This window comes from Lytechinus pictus, chromosome 4 (assembly GCF_037042905.1).
Source record: "Lytechinus pictus isolate F3 Inbred chromosome 4, Lp3.0, whole genome shotgun sequence".
NCBI classification, from domain to species: domain Eukaryota; kingdom Metazoa; phylum Echinodermata; class Echinoidea; order Temnopleuroida; family Toxopneustidae; genus Lytechinus; species Lytechinus pictus.
In genome coordinates, this window is record NC_087248.1 from 28752134 (window position 1) to 28766991 (window position 14858).

General features: G+C 37.1%; 1 protein-coding gene across 1 annotated transcript in view; it reads left to right on the forward strand.

Annotated features, from left to right (window-relative positions):
- LOC129258680 (sestrin-1-like) overlaps nt 1-9766 on the forward strand; it is a 49768-nt gene extending 40002 nt beyond the window's left edge. Inside the window, exon 11 of the mRNA XM_064098777.1 lies at nt 1333-9766. Coding sequence (XP_063954847.1) covers nt 1333-1419 — 87 coding nt within the window. The 3' untranslated portion in view covers nt 1420-9766. The remainder of the gene's footprint in view (nt 1-1332) is intronic.
- Nucleotides 9767-14858: the final 5092 nt, after the last annotated feature.

Sequence of the window (14858 nt, forward strand, 5' to 3'; positions counted from 1 at the left end):
CAATTGTCGATACGTCGAGTTCGGGTGGTCTTTTCAGGACCAACGATTGCCCACGGAAGATACATTGTGTACCGTAAAACCACTACACTCCTCTTCTTTGCCATAGAAACCTTCAGGAGTTACTTCATGGCTGAGTTAAGCACATTTACTATGGTAACTGTCTTTTTGAAACTTAATTTGTGAGATGAAACAACCAACAAGTCTTTTCATGAAAGTTTCGTCAACATCTTTGTCTAACAAATTGTCGGATCTGTCAACTTTCCTTGATTTTGATTGGCCAAGAAGCACAGTACCTGCATGTATGCTAAATGTCAGATAAATCACACTTTTTCGGACGAAATATCCCTTTTGACATGCTTCTCAAAACTATGTTGTATATAGAAAGAAATCCTTTGTACATCAACAAATGCTATAGTGGACTGAATAATAGACTAGATGTGATGGAGCGGGACTGCTCACTGAAGCTGTTCTAAACCCACCTGAATGTACACAGCCATGGCATGAAAGATGGGGAACGATTTTCCTGGTATTGCAAACAATTTGATTTGCATTTTATAAAGGATTTCTACCCGTTATTGATCTTCAGCATAGCAGGTCTTCACATAGGACTGTACACAGCTCTGTTCAAATCCTTTTCCCAATGACAAAAACTGCTAATCAAATTTGAGAAAGTACATGAAGCGCATTGTGCAGCTATACTTCTTTCAAGAACCATGACTTTGATTAAATTTAATCTGTACCTGTAGAATAATTATGAACAAAAATATCATTGAAAAAAAATCCAAACAACACAAAGAAAGTGAAGATAATAATAATAATCCGCTTTTTTATACTAGTAGTGCTTAAGACATCAGAACAACGTCTCTAAGCGCTCTAAGTTTAGACAGTGTCTTTAGATGTCACATAATACTACAATTGACATCTGTATATATATATATATTGTCCAATTTAATGGAAATTCATTTTGTTTACATGCAAACATACAAATTACAACACATAAGGAAAATATACATAATCAAGGAGAGACAAATTCAAAATATTGGTGACATGAACATTCTATTTGAGCACAAGTATTTCCTTTTTAGCTGTTTGCTATAATGAATGTCTGGTCATGTTATAAATTTCAACCAATGATCTGGTTAGGGTCCATATCATTTTAAAATAACTAATATCTCATAAGCAAGTATTTTTGTCAATAAAAGAGATGAGACCATTTTTTTTTACCGATTGTTATGCTCTTTTTACTTATATCTGAAGATGTCACGATTGAATAATTGTCGATAAATGAGACAAATCAATCATTGTTTGTTCTCTCTGTCTTTCTTTTGCCAGGTCCATGTCAATGTGATGGTGTTAGAAGCCAGAATACAGGCCAGTCTACTTTACTGCTTACGAGCCATCATGAGGTACATGACATGACCTTTTGACCTCTCTCAGGTCAACCGCTGCGGTTAGAGGTCAAGTACATCTCAAGGTTATCCTCCTGAACAGTGCAAAGTCCCGAACAATTCTGCATAGACTTTTTTTTCGCACGATTTGAAGCTGTCCGTCCCGTTACTCCTGCTGCGCCCCTGCAACTCTCGCCGTACCCCCGCTTGTCATTACGCCAGTATAGCCAATCCCCGACGAACTTAATCTCTTCACTGCAAATCTTGACAACCTGTCTGCAAAACTTGAAAAAAAATGTGCTCTGAACAAATTTGTGTAGCAGTGTTTCTCTTATATATATATATATATATATATATAAATATTGATCCCTTGATGCATTGTGTTGGAAAGCTTGAGAATCCTTTATATTAGGAATTGTCATCATGGGAAACTTGTCAGTAACATTTGATGGGTTCACTGTATGGATTCCCGTATGGATATAGAGAATGTTGCTGAGGTGCTCTTGAAACAACACGCATAGTGTGATGTACGCTGCAAGAAGACTTTGATGGTGATGAGAAAAAAAGTTGTCAATATCTTGGGATTATTTCGCTGGATGGAAACTTGAGATAGTGTTCTTGAAACGATGAGCATAGAGATGTATGCTACAGGAAGACTTGGATGGTTATGAGGAAAAGCTGTCTATAACTTGTGATTGACTAGCTTGTATGGAATCTCATATGGTTATCTTGAACTCAACTACGGCATTAGTGAAGCAATAAGCATAGTATCGTGTATGCTGCACGAAGACGTCGATGGTTATGAGAAAAATGTGTCAAGATCTTGGGGTTGATCCACTCTTTGGGATCTCAGACGGTATCCGTCAATGGTCACTGAAGCATCCATGAAACTATGAGCAAAGTGTGATGTAAACTGCAAGAAGGCTTGAACGGTAATGAGAAGACCACAAACCTACGGCCAGCAGTAATCTGTCCATTTCCTTCTCTCCATTATCAATGTGCACATAGCCGGTAGGATAAAAGTAGTTTGAAGCAAAAGAGCTTGAAAAATGACGGTCAAGTTACAGTAAGCCTTGCAAAATATTGGACCATTTTCCTTGATAATCAAATTTATTTTTTACCAGTGGACAACGGAATTGTGTGATTTCCGTAGACTGTATACAGGAATCACATTTTTCCGGTATGCAATGGGTTAACCAATTTTTCTACAAAGGATATATGCTGCTATACGATCTGTGTACATGTACATGGTGAGAGGGGGGGGGGGACAAAATGTTATTTTGTTATAATGGACAAACTTGGGCATTGAATTTTTTTTGGTGGGCATACACTGCGTGATACTGCTAGTATTTATCAAATATTATAGAGCTGCTTTGTTCCTAAACAAAAAGGCAAATGAACATCATTGGTATAAGCATTCTGTATGTATATATGGCATTGCTGCTGGAAGTGTGCAGATTGGCTAGGTCTCTGAAGGCACAGCTTAGAACAACATTTATTGAGAGACTGAACATGAAGAGGATTTTGTACAGTAATGTATTTGTACTTTTTATGGCGTTTTTTATGTGAAATTCGATGTCTTTTGCAGTATTTAAAAGGTTTTTCAGAAACAGTTTGTATTTTTCACAAGTTACATTTCAAATTATAGGGGGAAACTCAATGAAGTGCTTTCATTAGATGGACAAAAAAAAAGATGAAATTAAAATGAAATATACCATGGTGATTTTTGAAAGGTCAGACAAGGCCAACAAAGTCAAAGATCTGATACTGGGCCTGTGTTCCCAACGTGAGTGGGGTTATCTACTTTCCCCTTTGCTAATGGCAAGGAAAGAATAATCGTCAGTGAAGTAAAGGTATTAGACGACTTTTCTTGGGAATCTTGACCAGAAATTATCAGCCACCGTAAATTTGTATACCAAAGAATCAGAGTGAGAGTTAGTTGATTATTAAAGCAGTCAGACCCGTCGAGCCTGCACTGTCACTGCAGCTGCATGTAACAGTACATTGTCACAGGAGAAGAGGAGAGAGTAAGCTGAAACATTGACTGAATAGTGTTCATGCTGCATTGTAAAGCAGCTAAAGTGAAGAAGGAATTCAAACAGCAATTGTGCCCTACTGGTGTAAGCTATAAAGTAAGGGGCAGAAATTCTTTTGGAATTCATAGCGTAACGAAGTGTGACGTCATCAATTTTCACTTTTTGCACATCGGCGTTTTTTTACCATATTTTGGTAGAGCAGGATGAAACCCACAAGCCAAATATGGTGGGAATCGGTCCGTAGGGCCCCAAGATATGACCTCATGAATACATAATTAGCCCCATTGAAGTCAGTGTATTATTGGCTGGGTTCCTAACATTTAGAACCAGACCAATTATACACTGACTTCAATGAGGCTAATTATGTATTCATGAGGTCATATCTAAGGCCCCCATGGACAGATTCCCACCAAATTTTGGTAGTGGGGGGGGGGGGGGTTTCATCATGCTCTACCAAAATATGGTATCAAAAACGCTGAAATGCTAAAAAAAGTTTTTTGTGACGTTATCACTTCGATACTCCTGTTAATTATTGATGTGTAATAATAATAATAATAGGCATTTATATAGCGCCATCTATCTAGAAATATTCTATTCCGAGGCGCGTTGTTATTATTATTATTACCCCGGCTTTAGCTTGAGCTGCCTTTCAGGGCTCATGCATTCAAGGAATTAATCCTGCCGGGTACCCATTCCAGTGTAGTCCAGCTATGGGTCATAATGTCACAAGAAGGTCATAAAGGTCAGCAAGGAAACGTAGCCTCTGACTGCAATTTATATATATATATGACGGCATGATGAAATGTGAATTATTTATTGCTTCATTTTTTTTTTTTTCAGTCATCTTCCAATAGAAAGTAAAAAGGATTAGTGTTGGGTGATGTAATTTCAAGCACCAAACATCATTCCTGTGTTCATTTTAAGTTTGCTATTGTTGGTGTGTTAGTTTAACCCTTAGTTAATTGGTAGGATAATATTACCTCCCCCCCCCCTCTCCTTTCAGTGAATATCCTGACTACTCTGAATTTGAAATAATTATATTTGTTATAAAAGCTGAGGTAACATGTTTTGATCATCATTATTGATATTATCTAGTATGTATATGCCAAATAATGTGTTAAGTTATGTATTGAATCTGTACTTTAAAGTTGTTTGTAATGAATTGGTGGAACGTGCATTGATGAAATCTTGAACCTCTCCCCCAGAATTCTCACATCTTTGATATTAATAGTCACCTTGTCTTGAGACTCCATAGGAAGTAGATGTAGTTTACCGACTCCAGACTTTGTGAAAAGCTGTAGACATCCATGCAATACAGTTATATCTTTGGTGCTCAGCCAACTGTCCCATCCAGTCGTATCACATGCGTTCACATCGTAAAAGTCACTCTTTATTGAGCTTTAATTGGAGGTAGATTACAATTCGCTACATCCAGACTCTGTGAAAGGCTATAGATATCTATGCAGTACAGATTCATTTTGGGGGGTCAGCCAAATATACTGTCCCATCCATTCGAATGACACACACTTACATATTAAAAGTCTCACTCTAACAACTGAGCTTTCGTGGGAGGTAGATTGCAATTCTAGATGTTCAACAATCTGTACGTGTTCGGCAGAATCACCTGTTCAGGTCATTTTTCTCAACATGGCCAATCGAGACTGATCAATATTGTGCCATCATTTTCTTACAAGCTAAACACTGCCAAAAAATTTACGATGGAGATGATTCTGTCATCCAGTCTCATGGCGTAGAATGTACATATCAAGTTCACATTCTTTTTTCAACTTCTTACTTTGTATGGCAATAATTTAGTCTCACATATATTTCTGGTTTAGAAAAACATTTTTAAAAAATCTTCAAGCCCCCACATGCTCTGTATTTTGAAGTTAAATCTAAATCATAAAAAAAACAGGGATAGGGGGGCGTGGGAGGTGGGTAAATGTGCAGCGGAAACTGTTGTGTGATTATCCCCCCCCCCCCCTTCGAGTCTCCCACGTTTTTTGTATCCAACTTGCAATGTCCAGACACATTAGTTCTGAATGATAATAGTCTTGGTAGTAATGATAATATGCAACATTTATATAACACTATATACAGTGTTTGTAAGTATTGCATACTATTCCTCTGGCTTTAGCCCCGCTTCTCTTATCGGTCACTCGAGCATTCAAGGAATTACACCTGGGTGGAGAGTGGCAAATTTAGATACAGTCCTTGCCAAAGAACACAAGTGCTGCAGTGGGACTCGTACCCCCGACCATGTGGTTCAAATTCAGGCGACTTATCCACTGAGCCACAACCCCTTTGAAGTTTATTTATTTATTTGGGGGGTGCAAATCAGATAAAAAATACCCCCAAAAAAATTATTTAACTTTTTTTCATTTCTAGCTAGGTCAGAATTTAGCACAGTGTGATTTATTTAAGTATATTTATAGGAAGTTAGAGATGGAAAGCAGCTGATTAACTGATTCCACTATTTAAAAAAAAATTGACTGTAGGTATCTTTAAAATTGCTGCGTTAAGTCCTTTCCTGCATTGTATGTTACTTTATGTACGGTGCCAAATTAATGTAAATTTGTCTTTGAAATTTGCCAGTTTATTTGACATATTTTATTACCCCTAAAAATGTCAACATCTTGACTTGTTTTGCTTCTTATTTGCACAGCTCAATGAGTACTAGCCTGTTATTTTCTGGTATTTAATATAAGATAGACGCAAGTGTGATGTTTTTCGATACCTCAAAATAATGAGGAAAAAAATCAGAGAGACTCCACTCCACACCTGGGTATAGTGAAATGATTGATATAGTAGACCGAGACCTGGGCCCCCGTCTTACAAAGAGTTACAATTGATCTTATCAATCGCAACTTTGGACGGCCAGCAACATCAACATCTATTATGCATGTTTGTTCAAAGTATTTTCTAGCTATGATGTATATTCATGCATTCATTGTTTTCTTGAAAATTCACTGCGCTTCCCTTTGCATACAAAGGACATTGTGCAAATTTTTTGTAGAAAAAATTATGACACTGTTGGATTTCCATAGAGTTACGATTGATTAGTTTCTCTTTTGCAAATCAAAATTAGCGACAGCCGTTCAACTTCTATTCATTTTCATATTTTGAAGAAAAAATGGATACAACATGAGTCTCAATTAATGATAGAAGAATGAATATACTGAAAAACTTGGCAATTTGCATTTCGAACAGTGATTATGTTGTTTTAATCGCGTTGCCAATTTTGAGTTTGAAATTATTAGCTCATGTTACATGGGACATGTTCAGGAACAGCACCACATACTGTTATGTGAATAGTATTATTTGTTTTTCGGTACATTGCTCTCTTTCTAATCATATTTGTTATGTGATTGCTAGCATTCAGGATGATGACAAACTGCAAAAGTGTTTTAATTTGAATTTTGAACCTTAGAGTTAATCCTTCTCTCCTCAAATTGGCAAGCAATGTTTTGTTCTATTCATTTTCATATTTTAAACAACAAATCTGGATACAACATTAAAGGAGACACAGTAGCCCTGTGGGTTAAAGGTTGGTCCCTGCATGTAAATAAACTTATCTCAGAGAAGCACCTCTGGTAGAACTCATTCCAAACTTCATATACACACCCCCATATGCACACACAAACAGGGAGCCATATCATTCATGATTCGTGGTCCTATCTCTAAAAGTACACATGTGAGATAGTCGGTAATCACTGACAAATATTGAGAATGGAGGAGCCATGATTGTCACACAGATCTTCCACCCATTCTGAATTTGGAGGAAAGAATCAGAATTTATTGCGATTCAGAGCTCTTGATTAGATAGGATTTCCCTTTAAGACAAATTAAAAGTTAATACTTCACAGAAAGGTTAAGAGGTCTGATTTTCCACCCTCATACATTATTGATCTTGTCATGCAAACATTCTTGAGTGCCAAATGTATGTGTTTTAATCATTTTCTTTGAAAAGTGAAATGAATTGTATAACTGATGCCATGGTCTATAGTAATAGGGTTCTGGCATATCTGGGGGGGGGGGTGTCAAAGGTCATATTTCAGTCGGATTGTAGAGGTTATATACATTAATTGACCGTATGAAGTGGGAAATTAATGACTTTGAAAGCTGAGAATGGGCTCATATTTATATCTGTAGAGTTTAAGGTATTATTTTACCTTTGTTTCTATATATCATCTGTGGCCTATTTCTTCCCTGACATTGTTAATATAACTTTTAATTAAGGATGGGTGAGTATTGACAGATAAATTATTTCTTTCTGTAAGTCATTCATATTCAATTATAAAAGCCTGGTCAACAATCCACAATGCTCAACGTTCCTATTTGTCGAAATACATAAACATTGCATTTTCAATATATATGTATATCTTGCATCCCTTGTTTAAGGCAATAATATATGTATATATAGTGCTCAACAGTTTGTATGAATGAATGGCCTTATATGTAATATGCTATGTCAGTTACTTTGACAAGGCTTTTCATTTATTAGATGTAAAGATTACCGCTAAAAGGGGATGGAAGTTTGAACCTTGTCATGATCGTGCGAATTTGTTTGAATGAAACTGCCATTGTGATTTGGTTTAATATTTTTTTCAAACCATTTTCTTATTACCATTCTTATAACTTGTGTAAATTCAAAAGATTGATTTGCCTGAATGAAGCTGGGGGAGGGGTATTCACCACTTGTATAATTGAAATTTAATTTCAAGTGAATTAAAAACCAATTTTATAGACAATTTAATTGGTCTACAGCTATTAAAATCAATTTTTTAGCTGTGCGGGAATAACCTTTAAGAATATCTTGCAGTTGATCCTAGCCTGAAGAAACAAGGCCTACATAATTATCATGCATCAAATAATTGGTGGGATCAAGCACCCCCACCACCAGTAAAACCACAGTTGTATTTCATTGTAATCTCAAATACCCTATAAACTGCAGCTACATGTAAATGCAGGCTCTAAGCCATTCGTGCTCGCCCTTGTGCTACGGAAGTAGACGACATATGTTTGTGTACTTTCCTTGTATTATCAAAATGATATTAAGAAATATATTCTGAATTTGAATTGTGTACTTGTGTAGATTATTTGTTCTAGTTCCAATTGTGTTACCTTGTGATGAGGTAGAGTAGGTTGCACGAACCTTTGTCACTCAAGTTTCACAATGATTTGCAATCAATAGCAAAAAGGCACTGACCAGTCAGGATCATTGTCCCAAACCTTTGTGGCGCCAGTTTCACAAAGGTATATAATCATTTGCAATACGGCAATAACCATTGAAGGTCTTTGATCCATTCACATCTTGTTCAGCTTTCCCGACTTTTACCTGTCAAGATCTATGGCATGCATCATGCATTGTTCCGTTCAGTTACAAACCTTACAAACCAATATTGATGAATAAAGTTTGAAATTTGATAGATTAAAACCTCCTGGGTCATTTTAAGCAAACATGTATAGTGTAAGTACCAGTAAAATGCTGACATGGTCATGCCTTCTTTAAGCCTTCGCACAGGCAATATACTCAAACCCAGTAAAAGTTTTGGGCCCTAATACACTTGCCCTCCATTTGTTTTAATATATATTATGCTGCATGTGTAGATAATATACCATGCGCCCCAGAAAGAAAAAAATAAATCATTTTCTGGGATAGATATCCCGTTAATCACGCTTTATAAGAACCTTTCTTTCCGGGGGGGGGGGGCAGCCTGTATGTCTAGTTGACAAGCTTTATAACAAGCAAGAAGAGCATGATAGTTTCTCTCCTAGCTGTGCATTATCGCTTCTACTTGTGTCAAGAGTATGGTCAGATATAGATTCTGCTTTTATTCTGTTGTAATTGTCAAAGTAGATGTAGACTCTATAAACTTTGGGGCATTAAGGCACCAGTTCACCAATTCATTTTAGAAATATTCCATGGTGTTGATCCTACACCGACAGGGCTTAGGGGACCACACAAAGAATATTGCACCTTTGTTGAATATATGGTTCAAGTTCAACACCCTTTGGTTTTGGTGTCATATTCAAACACTCCAGGGTGTTATCTTTTCACCTGGGATATGGTGCTCTCCAAACCCCAGTCAGTCTTACTCTTGTTTTTACAGTGTTGATATTGATATTTGATGTGCTTCATTAATGGCTCATTTGACAATCTGGATTTTAAATTGATTGAGTGGTTGCCCATTTAATGAGTTGTTATGGTAACTAAATAATTGACTTGTGATCTAGTTATATTTATCTGAATATATCTTTTCCATGATATGAACTTATCCTTTTGTTCTTTTTTGAAATCCAAAGAATTAAAAGTATTAACTTCATGGTGACTAAAATAAAGTATGTGTGTTTTTGTGTGAATATTTAGTGTAACTTTCTGTATTATTATTCCAGGCTTTAAAATTATTTGAACAGATAGAGAAAAATCAGAGAAACAAAATGCTGAAAATTTTCGACAAAAATTTGAAGAGCAGTAACAAAGTTTTGACATTTCAAGTTTTGCAATATTTTGGTGGAACAGTTCTATAATATCTTCATGAATATGTAATGAGCAGGCTGATAATGACATGTCCAAACTTACATATATTCTTTTGTATTTTGTCATATGAATTTTTTTTTTAATTTTGTCCTCCAAGAATGAAAAATAAATTGGATTGACTGTGTATAAGATAATTATTCTCAACTTATTTTTGAAGGGAAAGATGATATACACATTTGTGTGAAAATATGAATTAATTATTATTTCGTGTAATGACAAGATAGGGTAAGTGGGGAGGGGGAACATGACATCAGCCCACCTATTGAATATTCATGACGACGTGCATATTATAACTGTTTTCACAAAATGTTGAATTAAATATATATCATCTTTATTCGCACATTAAAAAATGGTGCATTCACTTACAATCAAATAGCAAGAACAAAGTTATTTGTTATCAGATATTGATGAAATTTTCAGTATTTTGCTTGGTGAATTTTGCTCTACTTATTCTGATATAACGATGTACAGCCTGGAGTACCCCTTAAGATAAACAAATGTCCTCTGGAAATAAGAAGAATGGGGGGGGGGAAGAGAGAGATTTGTTGTGATAAGTGAAATTGGTATTTTATTCCACCATACCCCCTTGGTGGGATGCTGTGGCAGCATTTGGTAGCAGTTTTTCGTCCATCTCCAAATTTGCAACAACCGCAGGATTCAGCCAGATTATACACGATAGTTTTGAGTGGCCTACTATTGTTAAAAACAATATGGCCCTTAAGATGGTATATTTATTATATTAAGTGAACACATATTCACCAAGAATGCATTAGCATTTCCATTTATTTGAATGTCGGACAAAAGAGCACTGAGTGATTAACCTCACTGCTTGTGGGAATAGGTGTCATGGCGGGGGATCGAACCCCGTACTTTCAAGTGATATCCAGGCGCCTTAGACCACTGGGCCATGGCACCCTCAAAGATTAGAATGGCCCGTATTCTGCAGTCAGGTAGACCACGGTCTAACTCTGTAATAAAATTATGGGGAGCCAAATATTCAAAGATTTTGTTTATATTGTATATTTCTTATGTTTACTATTTTGTTTCCTTTTGCTTTCACAATGAAGAAAAAAAATTATATATCATTCACCGACAATTATGGACAATTTGAGTGTCAAATGAGTTACAAGACACTGAATGTGTGCAATTTGGGATTTGTGCCCTAATTGGCTCTCCAAAGCTAAACCACAACTTTAAACCAGGGTTCAATTTAAAAAACCTGAGTTCAGAATATACGGGCCATTTTGTCTAATCCGGCTAGATCTGCGCCTCCCCCCTAAAAAAAAAAACATTCCAGGAAAATGCATCCTCCGATCGAGGTTTATAATTATTCCCTTGCTCTACATGTACAAGCAGAAACCGCCCTTTCACATGGTAAAAAAAAGTAATTTGAATGATGATTCCAGGTAAAAAAATAGGACTAATGACGAATTTTTAGCACGTGTGAAACCAAAGTAGAACCAGAGGTCACAGCATGAAATTAAGAAAAAACAGATGCAAATTGCAAATAAGGCAAAATGCATTTTCAATATAGGAGTATAAATAACTGGAATGCTGTACCAGAGGAAGCGGTTTCTGCATCAAGTGTCAATATGTTCAAATCAGCTATTGAGAGGCACTGGAAAAACCATCCACTAAAGTTTTTACCCTACCAGAGACTATCCAACGTGACGAGGGGCAAATAAGCTACGAGCTTTACGTCTCTACATCCAAGTAAATCCAAGTAAGTAAAAACCAGAACATGATTAGAATCACGAACGTCTCTAATCATTATTACAATGATGATTCAAGATTCACGTGTGAAAAGGCCCTTCGTCTACTCAGATAGTCTAATACTGGTACCTCATGGATATTATCGACTCACCGCCCTTCACACGGTAAAGAATCGTAATTTGAATGATGATTCCAGTGAAAAAAATAAGGCTAGTGACGAATATTTAGCACGTGTGAAACCAAACTAGAACATGATTAGAATCACGAACGTTAATCACAGTCACAATTACAAGTCACTAACCCAATTGAGGTCAGGAGAGCATGCACATCATGTTCTCCTGACCTCAATCCCATGCATGGGCATGAACTTGGCAGACGGGTGAGATCAAGGGAACAGCCTCCTACCAATCGGCAAACATTGATCCAAGCTCTGCAGGAGGAATGGACAGAACTTTCCCAGGACTACGCCAGACAACTTGTCCAAAGCATGCGTCAGAGATGCCTGGAATGATTCTAGGACATCTACCCCCTGGACATCCACCCCCCGGACATCTACCACCCGGACATCCACCCCCCGGACATCCACCCCCTTAGGACAAGTACCCCCTAGGACATCTACCCCCCGGACATCTACCCCCCGGACATCTACCCCCCGGACAATTACCCCCCGGACATCTACCCCCCGGACATCTACCCCCCGGACATCTACCCCCCCGGACATCTACCCCCCGGACAATTACCCCCCGGTTGAGATTTTATATCTCCCACCGAGGCCCTGTGTCTCCCGCATAAGATGTATTTTCTCCCGCTTTAAATGATCTTTATCCCGCCCAAACACCTTTTTAAAAACCGGAATTAAATTTTCATATCCAAGCCGATATTCAAGGTAAGACTTAAGTAGAGAGTCAACGCTGCGCGCGATCTCGCCCATTGGCGCGCCCCGCTATGGCGTTTGGAGCAATCTTACTCCAGAGATCATCAAGTATTGAGACAAGATGGATGGAGATGTCAATTTTAAGGCCGTGAGGTAGTATGCCTTCACTGGTTGATACGGATAAAGGTATCACAAAAACGTATGATTTTGTAGATGCTTATCAATTTTATATGCATGCATGAATAATGATATATATGAAAAGTTTTATTAAGTTTTATCAAGCCAAAATGTATTATTTGATTCATTCAATAATTACTTGGTACCCTCCTAAGTCGTACAGATGGTTGGGGGAGTCACGACCATAAAAAAAAGAGAGAAAAGGAGAGACAGTAGGGTGAAATGTGATATTATCATTTTTTAATATGTCGAAATCTTTAACAAAATTGGATTTCTGAAATAAAAGCTCGCTCGCAACTGTTTTAATATCAATTTTACGCGATATGCCACATCTAGCCCCTTCGAAATTTTTAGCTCATTACGCCACTGCATGGTGCCATCATATTCAAAAATTAGTCTGAGATAGCATAAGAGAGCATCTAGAACCCTATAGAGCTTCCTGGACCTTTTTAGTGGGCCCCATGCAGGACCCCGGCCGCAAGGGACTTCGCGCTCGTGATGTGCGCAAAGCGCACATCAAAATAATTAGAGTCTCCAGTTTGCTAGGGGATCCAGGCGGGATGATCTCCAGATCAGAAGGTGTTTGGGGTTGGAGTCTCTGTGTCTATAAGATCTGGTGTATTTTGCAAACTTTCCTTTCTATCGAGAAACAAAACGGTGTCATCTGCATATTGCAATAGTTTGAATTCTTTTTTTTTATCAATAACTATGCCTTTAATCCGTTAAGATTTTCTTACTAACATTCCTAAGATCTCTGCACACAGTAGAAACAAATGGGGAGAGAGGGGGTTCCCTTGGCGACATCCTCTTTTAAAAAGTGTTGAAACGTGAGATTAAACAGCAATTAACCAAAATACTAGAAGTAGATTTAGCATACATAACTTTAATTCATTTTATAATATTATCACCATAATTGAAAAAGTGTAGTACATTCCATAAAAATCATGCGAAACACAATCGAATGCTGTTTCAAAATCGATAAAAAGAATTATACCAGGTATGTCGTTATTTTCTGTATATAGGAAATTAAATAATTCTAATACTTTCACTTATGTATCTACCTGCGAGGAAACCTTTTTGATCGTTGTGTATATTTTCTTTTAACAACGGTTTTATTCTATTCGAAACACAATGGGAAAGAATCTTATATATTGGACATTAAGTAAAGAAATTGGTCGCCAATTTCTGAGCAAGTTCCTCGGCTTATTCCCCTTCGGTAACAAAGTTAGTATTCCTAAATTTTGATAATGTGACAAGTTTCCACAAGCAAACGCTGAGTTCAAACTTCTCTCGTTCAGACAAAATTAGATGCACTGCTTATGTTGGCAGGATGGGGTGCATGGCAGGGGTATCGTAATCTAACGTTAGATTTAGAAGTGTATTTTTCATAACTTTATTGTAATTTGTATTGTTACTTGTTAGACCTAAAATTAGGTCTAACAGTTAGGTCTAGACTCTAGATTATTTGTAAGAGTCTATATACTCTAAGACTTATGGAATGTTATAAGTTTGGTATACAATCATGATAAAAATCAAAAGAAAGATATTGAATAGGGTCTAACGTTAGAGCGAACGAGTGAAGGGGGATTTAAGGAAAATAAAGACTTCAAAGTTAAAAATAATATAGTATAATAATAATATAGGGTATTTATATTGCGCACATGTCCACCTTGTTAGGTGCTCAAGGCGCTCCTATATTACCCGGCTAAGCTAGGCGTTCATAGCGCACACAGCTTTTTAAGGAATTACTTCCTACCGGTACCCATTTACCTCACCTGGGTTGAGTGCAGCACATTGTGGATCAGTTTCACTAAAATACACTTTCAATAAAAAATTGACTTAGGACTCTATGAGAAATTGTGAATACGGGCAATCTCATTTAAAGTTATCAACAACACACATAGGCCTACAATTTCCCATTCATTTAGGGGGGATGCAAGAAAAAAAATTACAAGCCAAACCAAAAAAAGGTTATAAACAAAAAATTTAGGGAGATCGTCCCCCACCTCAAATTTAGGGGGGGGGGGACAGGTCCCCCCCGCTTCCACCGCCTATGGATCTATATAAAATTGGTTTGTTAATTAAATCATCAATAAGATCTTCCCTTCATCGATCAGTCAAACAAATGG